This window comes from Lagenorhynchus albirostris, chromosome 1, assembly GCF_949774975.1.
Source record: "Lagenorhynchus albirostris chromosome 1, mLagAlb1.1, whole genome shotgun sequence".
Lineage (NCBI taxonomy): Eukaryota > Metazoa > Chordata > Mammalia > Artiodactyla > Delphinidae > Lagenorhynchus > Lagenorhynchus albirostris.
The window spans coordinates 67,305,923-67,327,687 of NC_083095.1; the positions used below are offsets into that span (position 1 = coordinate 67,305,923).

Below are 21,765 nucleotides of genomic sequence, written 5' to 3' on the forward strand. Positions count from 1 at the left end.
TTCATGTAGGGTTTTAAATTGTCTTCACAATGCTCTTATTTTCTATTTCCATCAAAAGATTCTGCTATGAATGACAATATTTGTGAGCTCATTCACTTCTAAAATATCAAATTGTTAGTTTAACCAGTCCCCTCCAGTTTTCTTTCTCCCTCTGCCCACTATCCAGATCTAAAGATTTTCACCTTCTCTTCTCCCCCCCAAAAATGAAAACAATCGCTACTGCTCCCCTGTCAAACTCCCCAAACACAACCCACCCCAGAATAGGAAAGACGGGAGGCAAAGCTGTACAAGTTGCAACGCGCGACAGGGAGCACAGAATTGGGAGCAAAGCCCAGAGACAGAGAATCAGTCTCCACGTCCGGGACGATCTGGGCTCTTTGCCAAAAGAGAACGTCCCCAAAGCCCCGGGAACTGCCTGGTGCTAGGAAACCAGAGAGAGAGAGAGTGACAGGCAGAGAAAGAGGCCCGACCCTCTGGGACTGCCTGAAAACACGCAAGGAATGCAAAAGAAACGTCAGGAATCCGGGACCGGCTGCGGCCGGCCAGAGCGACCAACCAGGTTAAAACCCAGCTCCAAAGGCAGGCGCGCCGCTGAGACCTTTGGGTAGGGAACGGCGCTGGGGACTGACTGAGAGAGGGATACGGATTCCTGGGAAGGCAGAGACCAACTCTCTTCCAAAGATTGGATTCGATGGCCCACCGTCCGGACTCCACCGCCAGAATCCCGCAGCGAGCCTGCGGGGCGGGCCTAGGGGCGGGGCCGAATCTCCTTCCCCGCCTCTAACGGCAAGCCGACTGCGTCCTCAGTACGCCTGCGTAGGGTGAGGCCGGACTCTATTTGGCTAGTAGGCGAGCGGCGGCAGTGGCGTTCTCTACCCGGCATGCTGCGCGGGAGCGGCGGCCCTACGTCTCTCTCCTTCCCAACCCTGCCCCCCTTCCCCCTCCCGCCGCGGCCCCCCCTTCCCCTAAAGTGAGTGAGTGAAACTGGCAGATGGAGGAGGGACTGTAATGGCGGCGGCCGGCAGCTCCCTGCTCTGACCTACGGCAGGCATTCAGCAACAACCCCCTCCCCGCCCCTCTCCCAGCCGGCCTCCGCCCCGCCGCCAGAGCGGGGCCACCCTCCCCGGCCCTTCCCCCAGCGGTCGGCGTCTCGCCCTGCGCCCCGGCCGGGGCCCCACACACAATGGACGAGCTCGCCGGAGGTGGTGGTGGCGGCCCCGGGATGGCGGCCCCTGCACGGCAGCAGCAGGGACCTGGGGGGAACATGAGCCTTTCGCCCGGGGGGAATGGAGCGGCGGGCGGTGGGGGTGCTCCGGCCGCCGAGGGAGCGGGTCCCGCGGCAGGCCCAGAGCTGTCCCGGCCGCAGCAGTACACTATCCCAGGGATCCTGCACTACATCCAGCACGAGTGGGCTCGGTTCGAGATGGAGCGGGCGCACTGGGAGGTGGAGCGGGCCGAACTGCAGGTACCTCGCTGGGGTCGGTGTGCGGGACGGCTGCGGCGGCGGGGTTCCCGACCGGGGTGTGGGGGGGGTGGGGCCGGGACTCCCCTCAGTTGGAGCTGGAGGCCTTGGGAGGCCGAGAGAAACCTACCTGTGCGGCTCGAGGGGGCGATGGTCCTGGCGACGGCTCTTCCTCTAGCCCCCCTCCCCCCTTCCCGCAGAAGCTTGTTACCCAGCTCTCACTAGCTGCGCGGTGCGGGCTTCCTTCGGGCAGCCATTTTGGCTTTTAGTATGGCGTCTGCGGGGGCTCCTCCGGAGGCGGCCTGCGCGGGTCTCCGGGGCTTGGGGCCGAGTTCCTCTCTGTGGGAGAGAGTCCGGCGAGGGGCTGTTGGGCACTGAGCTTGCTCTTGTTTGTTCCTCTTGAGATGGAGAACCGGAGGAGAGGGATTGGGACGGGCATTTTACCACCTTTACCCGGATCACCCCCCTTTTCCGATTTGGCATGTCTGCCCCCCTCCCCCGGAGTTGATAACCCTTACTCCTTGACAGCCACGCTTCTTTCCAGGGCTGCTACCGAGCACAATGGCTTGCGGCTGACCTGTGAAGTTTTCATTTCCTACCGCCAACTTTAAGTACCTTCTTACCTGGGATGCTGCCTTATTCACTTAGATTCCTTTGAGTTCTTAGTGATTGACTCATCAACGCTTCTCTGTACTGAATTTTTCTTTTTAGAATACCCTTCGCCGTTCTCCATCCCCTTCTTTACACATAAAAAGCCAAACCAGAATATCTGTGCCGTCTTTATGAAGATTTAATATTAACTTGGAGTAAAGCGTACTTGTCTCACGTTACCAACTCACGCAGGGGAAGCAAAGTTAAATATCCTCAGGATCCTTCATAATTGAGCCGGACTCAGTCTTAAGGTGAAACTTTGATAGGTTGGTTTACCTAACTTTTGGAAGATTGTTGGTGTTTTAAGGACTTATGTCTTGTATTTCAGAAGGACTACATCTTTTTAAAAGTATTGTTCAACTCTTTTGGGTGTTTGTGTTTATTTTAAAATCACTTTCTAAGGGAAATTTTGGCTTAGAAGAAAAAAGGCATGCATCTAAATAGTGTTGCACCTGTTCTTCAGACTGGTATATATTTAGAATGTAAGTAGTATTGTTCGCTGACATACATGTCATATATGCCTGGGGTGAATGGTTAGGGAAATGCACTGTTGAAAGAAGGAAGATTGGATTAGCTTAAAAAGGGTGTCCTCAAACAAATATGTATATCGTCAGTTTGATTTTGAACCAGTCGACTTTTATTTGTCTTTACAAAGTTGGGAAAGTTAAACTTTTGAAAAGTAAGAAACATATATTTTGACACTTTACCAAGTCTTGAGAAAGTTAATTATAAATTAACACCTGTTAGTCAATTCAGTGTTTTAGTGCTTTGATATACTATTGGGCTCTTAAAAATATAACATTTAAAAAGCTAAAGTCAAAATTGTTTTTTTGTGTGTGTAGTCTGCTTTAAAATATCTGGGATGTATAGAGTTCTATTGATGTACAACTTTTACTACACCATGTGCAAACTTAATATTCGGTGTGAGGCATTTATTTTTAAAAATTGCATTTATTAATGCATTGAGGCTTGGGCTCACTAAATAATATTTCACCAGTCCCTGATACAGTGTTTATAACCTTTGTACTGTTATAGAAAAGCTTGAATTTAAACACTTTTCAAGTTAGCAATTGCATTAGTCATTCATAAGTTTCACTGGTGTAAGTAGCTGAAAAATGTCTTGTGTCTCAATTAGTAAAAAATCTATACAACAGTGAGGTCTATCTATATTGTCTACCCTAGCCCTTGCTTTCCCTTCTAATTCTCTTCTTGACCGAAGTCTTTTAAGGAAGATTCATTTTGCTTGCTTGCTTTCAGTTTATCTACAGTTGGCATATTAGTTCTGATATAGCCATTCTAAACTTTTTTTGTTTGCTTTTTTTTGAAGAAGTTCTGCAGTGTTTCTAGACTCTTAATTTTTTTCCAGGAATTTTTATTATTTCACACTGATTCTTTTGGAATAAAATGTTCATGATTGTGTATTTTTGCTCTGTATATTTCTCTAAAATGTTTTATTGGGCTACTTAGTTATTAGGATTTCAGGTTTGCTTCTGGAATGCTGAATTTGCTTTACACGTCTTCAGTCTTTAGTAAGAATGCTTGTGAGATGCACATTTTAAAATGTATGTGTTGAATAAAAAATTTATTGGGAAAGTTTAAGTGAAGCGTGAATGGATTTAAATTGTAAACTTAAACTTAATTTTAAGAAAGATAACAGAAATAAGAGAAGTTGCATATCGTTATGGTATACATCCTTGGGTACACTGTTCATCTATACATTATTTAAAGTATTCAGTATTAAAACTATTCAATAATGAATACAACGAGGCTAAGGTATACCTCATTTTGATATAAAATTTCAGTGTGGAATTAAATTTCCTGGCTTTGGAAAGGATTTTAAACTGGAAGTTTGCATTATGGTTCTCTTCCCTGTAAAAGGAATTTTGGGTAAAGGTCTTTCTTAGAAGATTGGAACTAAACCAAAGGATGTCTTAACTCTCTTTCATCTTTGTGATGGTTCCTTACCTGGGATTTAGGTAAAGCTTTGTTAATAAGGCTCTAGGACAGTGATTTCTAGAAGAGAGTGCTAGTGGTAATCACTTGTAAAACTATAAAAAGTATGCAGGCCTTTGTCTCATCCTCCAGAGATTTGGATTGATTTGGTCTAGGACTTGGGAAAAAATGGACTGGACTGCTTGTGAGATTTTGGCAGTCACATTAAATAGAAATTATAACTGCCATTTCATCAGCACTACAACCTTATGAGGTAGGTATCATTTCTATTTTACAGATGAGGAAACACAAACAGTTTAAATAACTTTGCCAGCTATAAAGTATTGCAGCTGAGATTTGAACCCAGGTTTATCTGAATCCAAAGGCTTTGTTTGGTCTTATTACCACTCTTGAAACCATGTGTTGTATTGTTTTTTTGGTATTTTTTGTAGAAATGGAATCTGACTTGTAATTCATTATGTAGCATACACCACTTCAGTACATTTCAAAAAAGTTTTATTGAGCCCCCATGGCATGCCAGGTCTAGTTTATATATATTGCAAATATGTCCTTATATTTTTTTCTGTAGTTAGTGTGTAATAAATGCACTTATGGCATATACAAAATGCTTGTGTGCCAACTATAAAAATATGGCATAGGTAATACATAGAAAATGTAGTCCTGGAGTTAGTATTCTAAAACTACTAATTCTCCAGCAACTGTAAACTTTTTTTTTTTTTTTTTGCGGTACGCGGGCCTCTCCCTGCTGTGGCCTCTCCCGTTGCAGAGCACAGGCTCTGGACAAGCAGGCTCAGTGGCCATGGCTCACGGGCCTAGCCGCTCTGCGGCATGTGGGATCTTCCCTGACCGGGGCATGAACCCGTGTCCCCTGCATCGGCAGGTGGACTCTCAACCACTGCGCCACCAGGAAAGCCCAAGTGTAAACTTTTAATTAGTGTTTGTGTTTGCATACTCTGGCATACAGATTTGTCATAACGTGACAGATATTGCCATCTAAAGATCTTAAGTTAATAGGAGATGTTTCTCTCAGACATAACTTGATTTCTTCATTTTTAATGGGGGGAGGTAATTGTTTCCCTTTTAATCTGTTATTGCCAGGGTTTTCTTAGGGTAGTCTAGAATAATGATTTGCAAATCCGTGTTCCTTTTCTATTACAAGATTTTTATAAATCTACTATGAAATTATAAAAAATAAGAACAGTATAGAGATTTTTCATAAAGGTGTTCCTTTTATTCCGAGAGTTTTAGCCTTCATAAAGACTTGCTGTTATGCAGTTTTCCTTTTTCAAATGGTGGTGGCAGTAGAGTAAAAAAATTTTTATTTGATAGAATTGAGTCCACAATCTTATGTCATATTCTCCCTGTTTCTTTTTTGAAGTCCTTGGAAACAGAAAGTCTAGGGACCCCTAATCTAGATTTCTTTTCTCCATTTACCCCTTGATCCTGCTGTATAGTCTTTTTTTGCTCTCTCTCTTTATACCTATCTAAACACTTTGTAGAACACTTCTTTCTGTTGGTGATTGACCTTCAAATTGCCAAATCTTGAGGCCTTCTTACAGATTATATGCACTTAACCAACACTTTCTGCTTTTGAGAGTTTCTTCCTCAAAATCCTTTTTTTTGGCCTATATTCTGTAATTTCTTATTTTCCCTTTGGTCCACTTATCACTTTTCATATATTTCCTCTCCTTTGGTCTCAGTTATCGTTACTTGGCGTTCTGGTTCTTTTTGTTTTCACTGTAAATTTCGAAATATACTGTGTTTTTTGTTTTTGTTTTCTGCTGTTATTCCGATGCTTCAGTATTTAGTCCTTTAATCCTAAAAAAACCCAATGAGGTGAGCACAATTGGTTTCTTTGGTTGGTGGTGGGTTTTTTTTGTTTGTTTGTTTTGTTTTTTGACACTAGAGTATTGGGGCCCAGAGGTTAAGTAATCTGCCTAAGATCTAAGATCCTATAGCTAGGAGTAGCAGAGCTGGGATTTAAACCTAGGCAGACTGACTCTAGAGACCATGTTCTTAGTCACTACTGTATTTTTGACTTTCAGATGTCTCAGACGTATTTCTAACTTCCTGTTTAAATTTTCTACTTCGAATTCAATATATCCATTATTCAGTTCATCTCAAATGCCTGCCTCTTTCCCCCACAAAAGGCACTTAACTTGTTTATTCTCCTTTATTCCCTGTTATTGTTTTTTTTTAAATAAATTTATTTTATTTATTTATTTTTGGCTGTGTTGGGTCTTCATTGCTGCGTGCAGGCTTTCTCTAGTTGAGGCGAGCAGGGGCTACTCTTTGATGCAGTGCGCAGCCTTCTCACTGCAGTGGCTTCTCTTGTGGTGGAGCACAGGCTCAGGTGTGCAGGCCTCAGTAGTTGTGGCACGCGGGCTCAGCAGTTGTGGTTTGTGGGCTCTAGAGCACAGGTTCAGTAGTTGTGGCCCACAGGCTTAGCTGCTCCGCAGCACGTGGGATCTTCCCAGACCAGGGCTTTAACCCATGTCCCCTATGTTGGCAGGCGGATTCTTAACCACTGTGCTACCAGGGAAGTCCCCCTGTTATTGTTAATGTTTATCATCATCCTTCCCATTGGCAGATGCTAAAGAGATCAATGGGTCCTTCTAAAAATGTTGAGTCTTTGGGTCTTATTGATTCTAGTATGATTATTCAGTGAATATATTTCAGTGTTATTTTGTGCTACATACTGGGTATATAATGATATGTGAAGCAAGGACCTTACTGTTGGTGCAGTACTTGAGAAATAATAAAATGTGATAAATCAGAAATTAACAGGATGCTGAGAAAATAAATGGTGGTGGAAAACCTGTGTAGATAGTGAGCTTTCAGGTAAATAGCTAAGCAATTATTGAGCAGTTCCTATATGCCAAGAATTATTTTAAGTTGTTAATACATATCTTAACGCATTTAATTTTTGTGAAACCCTTAGGAGGATAAGTATACTTTGAGATCTGAAGTGTGACTACCTAACCATAGGTTTTTCAGTGGAAAGGAACAGCATTAAAATAAGTTCTAAAGCAGGAAAGAACTTTGTTGGAAGTGTGAGCTGGACTTTAGTGATTCAGTGGGCTATCTAATATAGATAGCCTCAGTATCCTAAAATATATTTTAATTCCGTGATTATTAATTTTTTGGAAATATAGTCGTCTTTGCATAAAAACTTTGGAGCCTTTTCTAGTTAAAAAACAATTTTTTGGCTTCGAATATACTTGAAGCCTAACCACTGACCTAAGGAAGTAACACTGATTTAATCTGTGCTTTAAATTTCTTTACTACAACTGTTTTAGTTCAGCGTGTTCCTCCTGCCTGATTTCTCTGGAGGAATCTTAACGGTTTCCCTCCATACATGCTCCTCTCTTAAGAGTTTATCCTTCATATTGTAAAGGATGTATTATATGATTGTATTACATATACCCTTTAATTTTTATTATGGAGAGTTTTAAACATATTAAAGAATAATATAGCGATCTGTGACCTCCCATTAACTTGTCACTCATCACTCAGTAACAACTCATGACCAATCTTATTTTACTTATGCTTCTGTCCACTCCTTCCCTGTCCCAAATTATTTTGAAGCTAATCCCAGAAACATACAATTTCATCCATGAATATTTCAGTATATATCTAAAAGATAAGGACTTTCAAAAGACAACAGTTGTAGTTGCATACCAAATTAAGAAAATGAATAATTCCTTAATTTATTGATATTATCAAATATACGCTGTTTGAATTTCCAGTTTTCTCAGTTATCTTTGAAGAGTTTGTTTGAATCAGGATCTAAATAACACATTGCTTTTGGAACCCCCTCCATCTTTCTTTCCTTTTCTTTGCCATTTTTTGTTGAAGAAATCAGATCTTTGGTCCTATAAAGGTTCCCAGAGTCTGTGTTTTGCTCAGTGCATCTCTGATACAGTTTATCAGATACAGTTTATCTGTTGTCCTGTTTGCTTTCCCTGTAACTTGGTTAGTCGGATACAGGGTCTTGCTACATATTGGTTTATTTTCTTTTTTGGGGTGGTAGTGGGGGACGAGACTACTTCACAGGTGGTGATGAGGTCTTCCATCAGAAGGCACAAAACAGTTCGTTGTCTTTCCTGATGTTAGCAGCTGTTGATGTTAGTGTTTAGGAACATTCATCCATTAGGGCCACCCTTAGTTTTTAAAAAACTTCAGAAATTGAGATATAATTCACGTAACATAAAATTCACCCCTGTAAAGTGTACAGTCATCCCTCAGTATCTGTGGAGTGATTGGTTCCAGGACTCCCCCACCCCGCTCTCCCCTCTATCCCTGGATCTGAAGTCCCTAATATAAAATGGTTTAGTATTTGCGTATAAACCATGCACTTTATTCCGTACACTTTAAATCTTCTCTAGATTACTTATAATACCTAATACAAAGTAAATAGTTGTAAATACAATGTAAATAGTTGCCTGCAGTTGCAAATTTAAGTTTTGGTTTTTGGAACTTCCTGGAATTTTTTTTTCCTGACTGTATTTGATGCACAGTTGGTTAAATCTATGGATGCAGAACCTTGTGGATACAGAAGGTTGACTGTACATTTCTCTGGTTTTTAGTATATTACTGTGTTGTATCATCATCATCGCTGTCTAATTTGGAAACATTTTCATCACCTACAAATGAACCCAGTTTAACCTCTTAGTAGTTAGTCCCAATTCCCCCTTTTCCTTGGCAATCACTAATTTCTGTCTCTATGATAGAAAGAATAGTCTTTCTATCATAGAATATCAAGAATATTCTGAACATTTCATATAAACGGAATCATACAATATGTGGCTTTTTGTGAATGGCTTTTTTCACTTAAGGTGATGTTTTCAAGGTCCATCCATGTGTAGCATGTAACGGTACTTTATTCCTTACTATGGCCGAATAATATTCTGTTGTATGGATATACTACATTTTGTCCATCAGTTGGTGGATATTTGGGTGTTTCTACTTTTTGGCTATTATGAAAAATGCTGTTATTAACATTTCTGCACAAATTTTTGTGTGAACATATGTTTTCAATTATCCTAGGTATATACGTAGGAATGGAATTGCCAGGTCATGTTCAACTTTTTCAGGAACCTGCTGAAGTGTTTTCCAAAGTGACTACACCATTTTACTTTCCCACCAGCAATACAGGAGGGTTCCAGGGCCACCGTTACTTTTTTGTCAACTTTGAAATATATTACTAAAAATTTTTTTTTACAAAATACCTTTCCTTTGATTTTTTTTTCCAAGTTGTGTTTTCTCTGTCATAGACTTTATTTTTTAGAGCAGGTTTAGGTTTATAGCAAAATTTAGCTGAAAGTACAGACAGTTCCCACATAACTCCTCCCCCATCAAAACCTCCCCCAACATCAATAGCTCCACTACTGTGGTACATTTGTTACAATTAATGAACCAACACTGACCCATTATTATCAACCAAAGTCCGTGGTTTACATTAGGGTTCACTCTCTGTCTTGTATATTCTTTGGGATTTGACAAATATATAATGACATGCATCCACCTTTATAGTAAATAATGCTTTCACGGCCCTAAATATCCTGTATGCTCCACCTGTTCCTTCCTCCCTCACCCAAACCCATGGCAGCTACTGCTCTTTTTTTTGTTGCTTTGCTTTTTTGTTTTGTTTTTGCTTTTTTGTTTGTTTTTGGCTACGCTGCATGGCATGTGGGATCCCAGTTCCCCAACCAGGGATTGAACCCGCGCCCCCTGCAGTGGAAGCACGGAACCTCAGCCACTGGACCACCAGGGAAGTCCCAACTAGTGCTCTTTTTACTGTCTTCCATAGTTCTGCTTTTTCCAAAATGTCACGTAATTGGAATCATACCGTGCATAGCTTTTTCAGACGGCTTCTTTGACTTGGTAGTGTTCATTTAAGGTTCCTCCTTAAATGTCTTTTTGTGGCTTGATTGATCTTTTTAGTGCTGAATAATATTCCATTGTACATATGTACCACAGTTTATTTGTCCGCTCACCTGTTGAAGGACATCTTCAGTGCTTCCAAGTTTTGGCAATTATGAGTAAATGTCGATGTGCAGGTTTTTGTGTGGATGTATGTTTTCAAGTAATTTAGGAGTTTGAATACTGGATTGTATGATGAGAGTATGTTTAATTTTTTTAAAAAACTGCCGAACAGTTTTCCAGAGTGGCTGTGTACCTTTTTTGCATTCCCACCAGTGGTGATTGACAGTTCTTGTTGCTCTATATTTTGTCAGCATTTGATGTCAGTGTTTTGGATTTTAGCCATTCTAATAGGTGTGTAGTGATATATCGTTTTAATTTGCTATTCCCTAATGACATAACAGTGTTGAGCACTTTATTTGCCATCTGTATGTCTTCTTTGGTGAGGTTCTGTTCAGAGCTTTTGCCCTTTTTAAAATTAAATTCTCTGTATCACCTCCCTCTTGACATTTACTTTGCTTTGGGATGGAATGGTGTTGGGTCTTGTTTCCAGTCATTTATGAGTAATTGTTGGGTAAATGGCAGTCATATTATTACTTAAAACACATATATTTACCTTAAAAAGTACTTTAATGACTTAAAGGAATGAGTAATTATAATATCAACTTGCCTTTAGCTGTCCTTCCAGTGAAGCTACCAAAGGCAATGATTAAATTTATTTTATCTGGAGATACTTGTAAAGTCTCTAACTGTAAGAGGGTGAGATCTGTGGTGGTTCCAAAACCTAGTAACCTGGGATCTTTAATAATACAGATTCCCACATTCTGTCCTTGGTCATTGTGATTCAGTAGTTTGAGGTAGGATCTGTGTTTTTAAAATGTATAGCTGGTGATTCTGATAATCAGCCAGGTTTGGGAACCTGAATGATCAAAGTCTCTTAACGATTTGGTGTCATCCAGCTCTCTATCCCCTTTCCCTTTAACATTGTCATTCCTTCTATTGATACGTTAAACTTGAGCAATATTATCACCCCTTCTCTGCGCTCACAATGGCTTGCACTGTGTATGATTACATCGTTGCACTTTTTTATTTTCATTTTCTGCTTTCCAGTAAATTAAAGCTACTTGTTAACAGGAACTTGCTGGTTTTGAATATGCTGCGAATTTTTGTTGGATTCAGTTGAAACACCCTGTGGTGTTTGATTACATAGATGAAAGCATTATATGTCCATAGAAAGAACTATTAATAATAGTACCTGTTAACATTTAATGAGTGCTTTCTGTATGTTTGGAATCATTCTAATTTGTATACCATCCCTAAATCATAGATAACAAGTATTTCCATTTTAGAGAGAAGGAAACATGGGCAAGAGTTTAAATAACTTGTTCAACATAAAACAGTAAATAGGTAGTGAAGCCGCGTCCTGCCGAGTTGCTTTTGTCTGATACCTTATGCCATTTTAAGGTAATACTGGTACCTGGTGTTCATTGGGACCACCTCGGTGGTAAAGAATTGTAAACAAATGAATAGGGTCAGTGTCACAAGATTTAAAAGGCTATATATAAGTGAAGTAATTATAAATGTGTAGTGAAATTTTGGATCATGTTTAGATAGATTTTGTAAAAGAGTTTTAAAAATTCTAATTAAAACATTTTCAGACTCTTAATTTTATTTTTTGAATAGTTAATGCATGGTTCAGAATTAAATCTTGTACTTACCATGAGCCTGTCTACCCTTAGTGTCCTACATTAGTAACCACTTTTATTAGTAGTACCATATGTATCCCTCCAGTGTTTCTTTATGCAAATAGATGTAAGCAAATATGTATGTTGATTTTCTTTCCTTTCTGATACAACAGTTCGTAAACTATATACCTGTTTTTCACTTTGCTTTTTCATTTAACATTTTTTGGAGATTATTCTGAGTCTGTCAGTAGAGAACATTCTCACTTTTATAACAGCTGCATAGTAGTAGTATTCTACTTTGTATACACGCCATAGTTGATTTAATTACTCCACTATTGCTGAATGGTTGTGTTAAAGTTTCAGAAAACATTTGTAACTGTGTTCTTAAATGTGTGAGCAACCAACCAGCCTTCTGCCAAAAATAAACTCTATTATATTGCTTTTTTGTTTTGTAGGATTATAATATTAGCAGTTAACAAAGCATTATACAAATTCGTAATTTTTTTTATTTCATGGCTTGCACTCAAGTCTGAATTAGGGGTCACCAATGTTTTAGCTGTGAAAGCCATTAGTTAACCAGTTTCATTTAAGCTGTAAGTCTGTTACTGAAATCTTGAGGAACAAAGGAGTGAGAAAGACAAAACAAAGAAAAAGATGAAATAGAAAACAAGGGGAGTGGGGTGGATGGGAAGAGGAATAAAGGCAGTGATAGAGAAACAGTGGATGGGTGTGATAATTTGCCACCAACAGTTGTCTCAGATAATAAAACTATGTCAGAGTGGCCTAAACTAACATTTGTGTTTTTGCTTTTTCCTAGAGCTTTAAAAAGTGGACCAGGGACTTCCCCGGCAGTCCAGTGGTTAAGACTCCATGCTTCCAATGCAGGGGACGTGGGTTCGTTCCCTGGTTGGGGAGCTAAGATCCCACATGCTGCCCGGAGTGGCCAAAAAAAAAAGTGGACCAGACTTCCATAAGCTTATATTTCATAAGAGAGGGTGGGGGTGGGGTCGAGACTCTAGAAAGTATATAATTATGAATCTTTATATTTTGCAGTACGCGGGCCTCTCACTGTTGTGGCCTCTCCCGTTGCGGAGCACAGGCTCCGGGCGCGCAGACTCAGCAGCCATGGCTCACGGGCCCAGCCGCTCCGCGGCATGTGGGATCCTCCCACACCGGGGCACAAACCCACGTCCCCTGCATCGGCAGGTGGACTCTCAATCACTGCGCCACCAGGGAAGCCCCATTTTCTTCTTAATATTTAATGTAACTTGTAATTTTAAAAATTGTCTACCCCCCCCATGCACACTTTTAAGATTGATTGTAAGCTCTTTGAGAGGAGGGACCTGTCTTTTTGTAAAAATTAATGTATACCCAGTGTGACAGTAAAGGGTCTGGCACATAATAGGTGTTTGCTAAATATTTATTAAATGAGTGAAGTTGCTGAGGATGTTCAATTAAGCTGTTAGATATGAGAAACTGAATTGTAATTTTTGTAGTACCATACGGAAAAAAGCCCACAAGATAGAAATAACACCAGTAGTAAATGACTACTCTTCCCTTATCCCCTCATTTGATATTGGAATGAAACCAAACTTTCTGGGTTTTATTATAAGGTATTCAAAATACCTTAGTCCTGTCTCCCCCTTGTGGGAAATAGAGTATAAGAGAGATCACAACTGCAGTTAAAATGAATCTGTGCTTGGGATTAATGCATGGGGGTGGAGGTTACTTCTTCCCCTCAAATAGTAATGAATGATTTTTATGAAGAATATTTGATGACCAGGCAATGCTTATGATAAACTAAAAAGCAGAGTTGCATATTATGTGCTAAATCAGCTATGTTAAAAATTATATTGAACAACCCAGTACAAATGTTTTAAAATACCTTTGTGATTTTGGGGTGATGGGATTATTGGCAACCTTTCTATTTTCCCTATTAAAAAAAAAATAAAAGGCCCAGCAAACATAAAGTAGGTATTTTCTTTTACTGAAATGGATATTTCAGAAATGGAGTGTTTATTTTGTTTTTTTGTTTTTTTGTTTTATTTATGGCTGTATTGGGTCTTTGTTGCTGCGTGCGGGCTTTCTCTAGTTGCGGCAAGTGAGGGCTACTCTTCGTTGCGGTGCACGGGCTTTCTCTTCGTTGCAGTGCGCGGGCTTCTCATTGCAGCGCCTTCTCTTGTTGCAGAGCACGGGCTCTAGGCCTGCGGGCTTCAGTAGGTGTGGCTTGCGGGCTCTAGAGCGCAAGCTCAGTAGTTGTGGTGCGTGGGCTTAGTTGCTCCACGCCATGTGGGATCTTCCTGGACCGGGGCTCAAAGCCGTGTCCCCTGCATTGGCAGGCAGATTCTTTAACCACGGTGCCACCAGGGAAGCCCCTTGGAGTGTTTCTTTATGTACATATATATGAGAGAGGGAGACACAGATGAGCAGACACCGTTGAAAAATACTTTATCATAAAACAACAAGTTGAACTTAGTATTTTTAATGAGTTTATCTTTTCCCCATTTTCTTTTTTAATTGATTTCTTTAAAAACTTACAAATACCGTGTTTTACTCATGAAGATTTTTTGATGTTTTAAATTTTTTTGCGGTTGCATTTAGTTGCTTTTATTTATTTTGTAAATTTTTACATTAGTGTGTTTTTTTAACTTTTTTAATTTATTGCAGTGTTGGGTCTTCATTGCTACGAGTAGGCTTCTCATTGCAGTGGCTTCTCGTTGCGGAGCACGGGCTCTAGGCACACAGGCTTCAGTAGTTGTGGCACATGGGCTCAGTAGTTGTGGCACGCTGGCTTAGTTGTTCCGTGGCATGTGGGATCTTCCCAGACCAGGGCTTGAACCCATGTCCCCTGCGTTGGCAGGCAGATTCTTAACCACTGCGCCACCAGCGAAGCCCTTTACATTACTTTTAATTCTTAGTTATTGTTAAAGTAATGTATGAATATTAAGCTACAGAAATGTCAAAAATAAAGTAGTGCCTTTTTGGTAGTCTTAATCTTCTAGGAATAGCACTGCATTTTGGGTGTATATCTTTTCAGAACTTTTTCTGTACAGTAGTCTCCCTTTATCTGCAGGGGATACATTCCAGACCCCCCAGTGGATGCCTGAAACCATGGATATAGTACCTTACCCTATATATGCTGTGACAGTTTATCACACCTCTTACATCTCCATACCATATTTCAGTATAGGTAATAAAGTTAGTTAAATCATTAGCTTTTATGTTATTGTGACCATGTATATAATATTTTTCTGAATCAAGTATAATAATTTATGTATAATATAATTTGTGAGTCAAAAAGTATACTGTGAATATTGTTCCTTTTCTGCACAATTTTTTGTTTTTCTTGGAGTTACTTGCTTCCATTTTTTATTTGTTTATTTTTCTATGTATCTATTGCTGTTTTTCCAAAAGGTGTTAGAAATCTGTCGGGGTTTTCAAACTCAAGCACATCACATCTGTTGTTGGTTCTGCCTCTTGTATGGAGGGATTGCAGTGGGGAGAACTTGACTTCAGAACTGTCATTCTCCTTGCTCTGATCTAGACTTGTTCTTAAGACTTGTTGCAGAGTTATTATTCTGTAACTTCTGTACTCTTTTCAAAAAGGGAATCCCCTGCACCCCCACCCCACCCCCTTTCTTTTCCCACTGGCTCCCTTTCTGCCTCCTGCCCTGGCATATTTAGTCCTTTGTTTGGCTGAAATATGTTATCTGGTTGTTTCTTTTTTTTTTTTTTTTTTTTTTTTTTTTTTTTTTGTGGTACAAGGGCCTCTCACTGCTGTGGCCTCTCCCGTTGCGGAGCACAGGCTCCGGACGCGTAGGCTCAGTGGCCATGGCTCACGGGCCCAGCTGCTCCACGGCATGTGGGATCTTCCCGGACCGGGGCACAAACCTGTGTCCCCTGCATCGGCAGGCGGACTCTCAACCACTGCGCCACCAGGGAAGCCCTATCTGGTTGTTTCTTGAGAAAAGTTGCATAGGAGGTAAATTTTAGGGACTTGTATCTTTTTTTTAAAAATCTGTATTTTATTTTCACACTTGATTGGTAGTTTGGCTGGAAATAAGTTTACATCAGCATTTCAAAGACATTTCTCTTGTCTTTGAACTTTCAATGTTGCTTTTGAAGAGTTTGATTATATAAATTTATTTATTTTTGGCTGCATTGGGTCTTCGTTGCTCTGTGTGGGCTTTCTCTAGTTGTGGCAAGCAGGGGCTACTCTTCGTTGTGTTCTCATTGCAGTGGTTTCCCTTGTTGCCGAGCATGGGCTCTAGATGCACAGACTTCAGTAGTTGTGGCACATGGGCTCTAGAGCGCAGGCTCAGTAGCTGTGGCACGTGGGCTCTAGAGCGCAGGCTCAGTAGCTGTGGCACACGGGCTTAGTTGCTCCACAGCATGTGAGATCTTCCCAGACCAGGGCTCTAACCCGTGTCCCCTGCATTGGCAGGTGGATTCTTAACTACTGCGCCACCAGGGAAGCCCGCTGTTCAGTTTCTTGATCCTTTTTTTTTTTGTATGTGATTTGAATTTTTTTCTAGGTATCTTTTGTTTATACTGGTGTTGTTAAATTTTATGAAAATGCATATCGTATCAGGCATTGAGAGAATTCTTTTTCTCCGTAATCCATTATTTCTCAGTAGAGGGCACGGTGGGCATTTAGGTAGTACCATTTTTGTGTTTGACTGTATTGTGCTTGTGGGGCTTTGAGCACCCTGGCTCCCAGTACTAAATGCCAGAATAACCCACTAGTTTTGGGGACAACTAAAAATGTCCCCAGACATTTCCAAACACCCCCTTGGGAGAGGCAGTACTAATCTTTTTTGAGAAGGGTTATTGTAGTCCCGAGTCCTTAGGGCACTTTTTTGTTCAGTTGATGATGGACCTACTGATTTAAAATTTTTCTTCTGTTTCCTGATTTTCTCTTTTTGGTCTGTTTTCTGAGATACTTTCTTCAACTATATTTTTCAATCCTGTTATCTTGAATTTGTAAATGTATTTTCTTACTTGAATTTTTAAAAAGAATGGTATTGTTTTTATTTAATATATATATTTGTTGTTGAAGTTTTCTTTCCCTTGTCAGTTTTCTCTGAATTTCTTGTTTTTCTTTTGCTTCCCTGCTTTCTTACCTCATGCTGTCCTAACATATTGGTGACCACTGACTGCCTGTCTGTATTTAAAAGTAAAGTACTGGGGCTTACCTGCTGGCGCAGTGAGAGTCCGCCTGCCGATGCAGAGGACACGGGTTCGTGCCCTGGTCCGGGAAGATCCCATATGCCGTGGAGCAGCTGGGCCCGTGAGCCATGGCTGCTGAGCCTGCGCGTCCAGAGCCTGTGCTCCGCAATGGGAGAGGCCACAACAGTGTGAGGCCCGCATACCGCAAAAAAAAGAAAAGAAAAAAAAGTAAAGTACTGTAAGGCTGGATGGTAGCTGTGACCCTTTTTGCCGCTTTTCTTAAAACTCATTTTCATTCCATTTTTTCCAGAATGGCCTTCTTCCTAATATTAGTTTTTAAAAGTCATTGACTGGAATTTTAATCTTTAGCCTTTCCACAGGCTTGTTTTCTTAAATCTTTAACTGTTTGTAATTGGTTCTCTCAGTTATTATTCTCTGAGTTCTTGTATAGACTTCTTTCAGTCTCAAATGTTCATCATTGTCATTTTTTCAAATTATATCTATATAGAAATAATTTACTATTCTTGTGTTGCATTTTGTTTAGAGGCTACCTGCAGGATAATATTCTGTCTCTGCTGAACTTTTTGGACTCTAGTTTTCTTCAAGTCTTGTTAGTTCTTTCCAGAATTTTTTATTTCTTATGTCTTCCATTTGTGGTCACTTTCTCCCTAGATTCTTATTTCCAGTTTACCAGCCTTACATAAATTTTAGCTCCTTGACTTTTCTTCAGTTATTCCTGTAGCCATACTGTATCTTTCTGGTTTGTAGTGTCCTTTAGTTCTGTGCTGTTGTTTTCACTGTTTCTGGTGTCCTTAAATACTAGTTTTTGTAAACCAGGTTCAGTTTTTTTTTTAAGTCCCCTTCTCTAAGCCAATGGTATGTCAGACCTTTAGCTTCTGTTGTGCTGTCTGGTATAAACAAATATATGGCATCTGGTATAAATTTCTTTTTATTTAAATTCAGTCTCTAAAGAAAAAAGTTGTTTTTTTTCTTTTAAAAGTAACAGTATGTCATTTATACTGCCCTTTAATACATATTAAAATAACTGACTTTACCCCCCAGTTTTTTTTTTTTTAATTTATTTGGTTGTGCCACGTCTTAGTTGTGGCTCACCGGCTCCTTGGTTGTGGCATGCGAACTCTTAGTTGTGGCATGCATTTGGGATCTAGTTCCCTGACCAGGGATTGAACCCGGGCCCCCTGCATTGGGAGCTCAGAGACTTAACCATTGTGCCACCAGGGAAGTCCCTTCCCCCCCCCCACCCCAGTTTTTTATTGTGGTAAAATGCACAACAAAATTTACCATCTTAATTTTTTTTTTTTTTAATTGTGGTATGCGGGCCTCTCACTGTTGTGGCCTCTCCCATTGCAGAGCACAAGCTCCGGACGCGCAGGCTCAGCGGCAATGGCTCACGGGCCCAGCCGCTCCGCGGCATGTGGGATCTTCCCGGACCGGGGCATGAACCTGTGTCCCCTGCATCGGCAGGTGGACTCTCAACCACTGCACCACCAGGGAAGCCCCATCTTAATTAATTTTAAGTATACACTTTAGTGGTATTAAGTACATTCATATTGTGCAACCATCACCACAGTCCATCTCCAAAACTCTTTTCATGCTATAAAACTGAAATTCTATACATATTAAACAATAACTATCCCCTGTCCCATTAGTCCCTGGTAAGCATCGTTCTACTTTGTGTCTCTGTGAATTTGATTACTCTGGGTACCTCATGTAAGTGAAATAATTCAGTATTTGTCTTTTTGCGACTGGTTTATTTTATTTACCATTATGTCCTCAAAGTTCATCCATGTTTCAGCGTGTGTCAAAATTTCCTCCCTTTTTAAGGGTGAATAATATTCCATTATATGCATTACCACAGTTTGCTTACCCGTTTGTCAGCTGATGGACAGTTGGGTTGCTTCCACTTTTTAGCTATTATGAATAATCCTGCTAAAACATGGGTGTACAGATACCTCTTCAAGACTCTGTTTTCACTTCTATTGATATAACTGATTTTTACTTGTTAATAGAATTGATATATCCAGGGGCCAAGGACGGTGCAGCTGCAGCCGAAGCACTGGTGGAGGAGAGCAGAGCGTGGCCGCGAGCAAAGGAGGGAGGGAGGGAGGGAAGGTAGGAAGAGAGGGAGGCGGGCAGGCAGGCGGGCGCGGGGGTCGGGGACTGAGGCAGTAGAGGGAGGCGAGAGCCGGGCAGCCGCTTTGCACTGTGTTTGCTGCGCGGGCTTTTGTGGGGGCAGCCGTGGCGTAGGCCTCCTCGGCCGAGGAGAAGCAGTACCGGCGGTGTAGGTGCTGGCGCCTGGGGGCGGGGGGCTGGGGAGGCGAGAAGGGGGGTCGCTTCGGTGGTTCTCTTGCTCTCGCGCTCTCCTTGCCTTTCTCTGGCTCGGTGGGCTCCTCCCGGCATCTCCCTTGCCTCCTGGGCCCCTATCCCCGCCCCCTGCGGTATGTCTTGATTGCGGGCAGCAGGTTTCCCGGGGCTCCTCAGGATGATGCCGTCCAAGTTGCAGCTGCTGATGATGGTGGCCTTCGCAGTGGCAATGCTTTTCTTGGAGAACCAGATCCAGAAACTGGAGGAGTCCCAGTTGAAGCTAGAAAGGGCTATTGCAAGACATGAAGTTCGAGAGATTGAGCAGCAACATGCGATGGATAGCCCTTAGCAAGATGCAGCTTTAGATGAAGAAGAGGACGTGGTGGTCATTTATAACAGAGTCCCCAAAACTGCAAGCACCTCTTTTACCAATATTGCTTATGATCTATTTGTAAAGAATAAATACCATGTTCTTCACATCAACACTACCAACAATAATCCAGTAATGTCACTGCAAGATCAGGTGTGCTTTGTAAAGAATATAACTTCCTGGAAAGAGATGAAACCAGGGTTTTATCATAGGCACCTTTCTATTTTGGATTTTGCAAAATTTGGTGTGAAGAAGAAGCCAATTTACATTAATGTCATACGGGATCCTATTGAGAGGCTAGTTTCTTACTCTTTCTGAGATTTGGAGACGGTTATAGACTGGGGTTAAGAAGACAAAAACAAGGGGACAAAAAGACCTTTGATGAATGTGTAGCTGAGGGGAGCTCAGACTGTGCTCCAGAGAAGCTCTGGCTTCAAATCCCATTCTTCTGTGACCACAGCTCAGAATTTTGGAATGTAGGAAGCAGGTGGGCTATGGATCAAGCCAAATATAACCTAGTTAATGAATAGTTTCTGGTGGGAGTTACTGAAGAGCTTGAAGATTTTATCACGTTATTGGAGGCAGCTTCGCCCTGGTTCTTCAGGGGTGCTACAGAACGCTATCATACAGGAAAGAAATCTCACCTTAGGAAAACCACAGAGAAGAAACTCCCTACTAAACAAACCATTGCAAAACTACAGCAGTCTGACATTTGGAAAATGGAGAAAGAGTTCTATGAGTTGGCACTAAAGCAGTTCCAATTTATCAGAGCCCATGCTGTACAAAAAAAAGATGGAGACCTCTGCATCCTTGCACAGAACTTTTTCTATGAAAAGATTTACCCTAAATCGAACTGAGTACAAGGTGTGGCAGTTAGATTCTTGAACTACAACTTTGACTGTCTTCACGTTAGTTCTCAGCTCCACAACTTGGATTGCTGATGGGTGTATAAGACAGTTTGTATTAAACCGAGTTAGAATACAGACAGTGATGTCAAGGAAGTAGATTCTGGCTGATATGTCAGTGGTCTAGGAAGTTTAAGTTTCAGCCTTTTTTTTTTTTTCCTGGTTAAATTTTGGTGGGAGTTACAACCTCCTGTTTGGACACAACCTACACATCACCTAAAATAAACACATAGCAGGTCTAATTGAAGGCTAAATACTGAAATACAGTTTCAGAAAAAGTTCTGATACTGTTTTTGATAAAGCGTTTTTTTCAACTAACCATGAATGAAGATGAATCCATTTGCTACTTCCACCTTCATCTGGAGGTTTGCATTATACACCACAACTGGATAGTGTTACTAACTGTTTGGCAGTGTGTACTTTGTTTTTGTGAATCACGTCCCATGAAATTTATTGAAATGTTTGATCAAGTTTGCTAAGAATGTTTCTGCTGTAGTTGGAACTGCCCTTATTTATGTAGGTCATTTTAATTTTCTTTAAAAAATGATTATTAGTGTTAAAAATCAATTTAAACCATTATTAATACTGTAAAAAGAATCAAAGCAGTATTTCTCATTCCTGTCTCTCCAATATCTAAGATTGGGGAAACACGTCAAAGAATGTTGACATTGCCTGAAGTTTTGGTTAAGGCTTCCACACATGAATATCACAAAAATAAGTTAGTATTTGTTTCTCAATCCATTATTTGTAAAGGTATAAACTGAGGTATTGGTGAGTCCATATTATAACTCCGTTAGTGAGCTGTGGTATGGGTAGGATTTTCCTACTTCTTCTGTACTTTTACTTGTAGACTGTTTTAACTAAGGTGCTTTATAATGTATTTTAAAGCATTGTATTTACAAAAAAAAAGGAAAATGCTGTAAATATTGCATATTTTATGTATTTGGACCAAAAGGTTATAAGTAATTAGACAAAAGTGGTTTTGCACCAGTTTTATTATGTCAGGTAAAACCATCAGACCTACTGTTCTCGTATTTCTCATTTAACTTTACTGTTAAGGTATCACTGAAATGAACTTCAATAACCTTTCAATTTTGATATGCAGTACATTATTCATATTTGGGGGCAGTAGTTATAGTGGAAAGAGTACTGGATGAGGAGTCAGAAAACTTGATTTCTTGTCCTGGCTCTGCCACTTACCAGCTGTGTGATCTCGGGCGAGTCACTTAACCTCTCTCAGCCTCAGTTTCCTCATCCTGATATGAGGATGATAATACCTGCTGTACCTACCTCACAGGGGTGTTGTGAGGATTAAATGAG

General features: G+C 40.7%; 2 protein-coding genes and 1 pseudogene across 10 annotated transcripts in view; 2 read left to right on the plus strand and 1 right to left on the minus strand.

Annotated features, from left to right (window-relative positions):
• The window catches only part of AP4S1 (adaptor related protein complex 4 subunit sigma 1), a 59,788-nt gene extending 57,941 nt beyond the window's left edge, over positions 1 to 1,847 (minus strand). For 2 of the 6 annotated variants that reach the window (XR_009539647.1, XM_060144061.1), the window contains exon 1: positions 1,593 to 1,844. The gene's annotated coding sequence lies outside the window, so the exon portion shown is untranslated. Of the gene's footprint in view, positions 1 to 1,592 lie in introns of all 6 variants that reach the window. The other 4 variants (XM_060144037.1, XM_060144030.1, XM_060144069.1 and 1 more) reach the window with 4 other exon arrangements.
• The window catches only part of STRN3 (striatin 3), a 114,474-nt gene continuing 93,713 nt past the window's right edge, over positions 1,005 to 21,765 (plus strand). For all 4 annotated transcript variants that reach the window (XM_060143919.1, XM_060143936.1, XM_060143944.1 and 1 more), the window contains exon 1: positions 1,005 to 1,465. In XM_060143919.1, the coding sequence (XP_059999902.1) occupies positions 1,184 to 1,465 (282 nt within the window). In that variant the 5' untranslated portion in view covers positions 1,005 to 1,183. The remainder of the gene's footprint in view (positions 1,466 to 21,765) is intronic.
• Positions 1,372 to 20,397, plus strand: LOC132517217 (heparan sulfate 2-O-sulfotransferase 1-like; annotated as a pseudogene).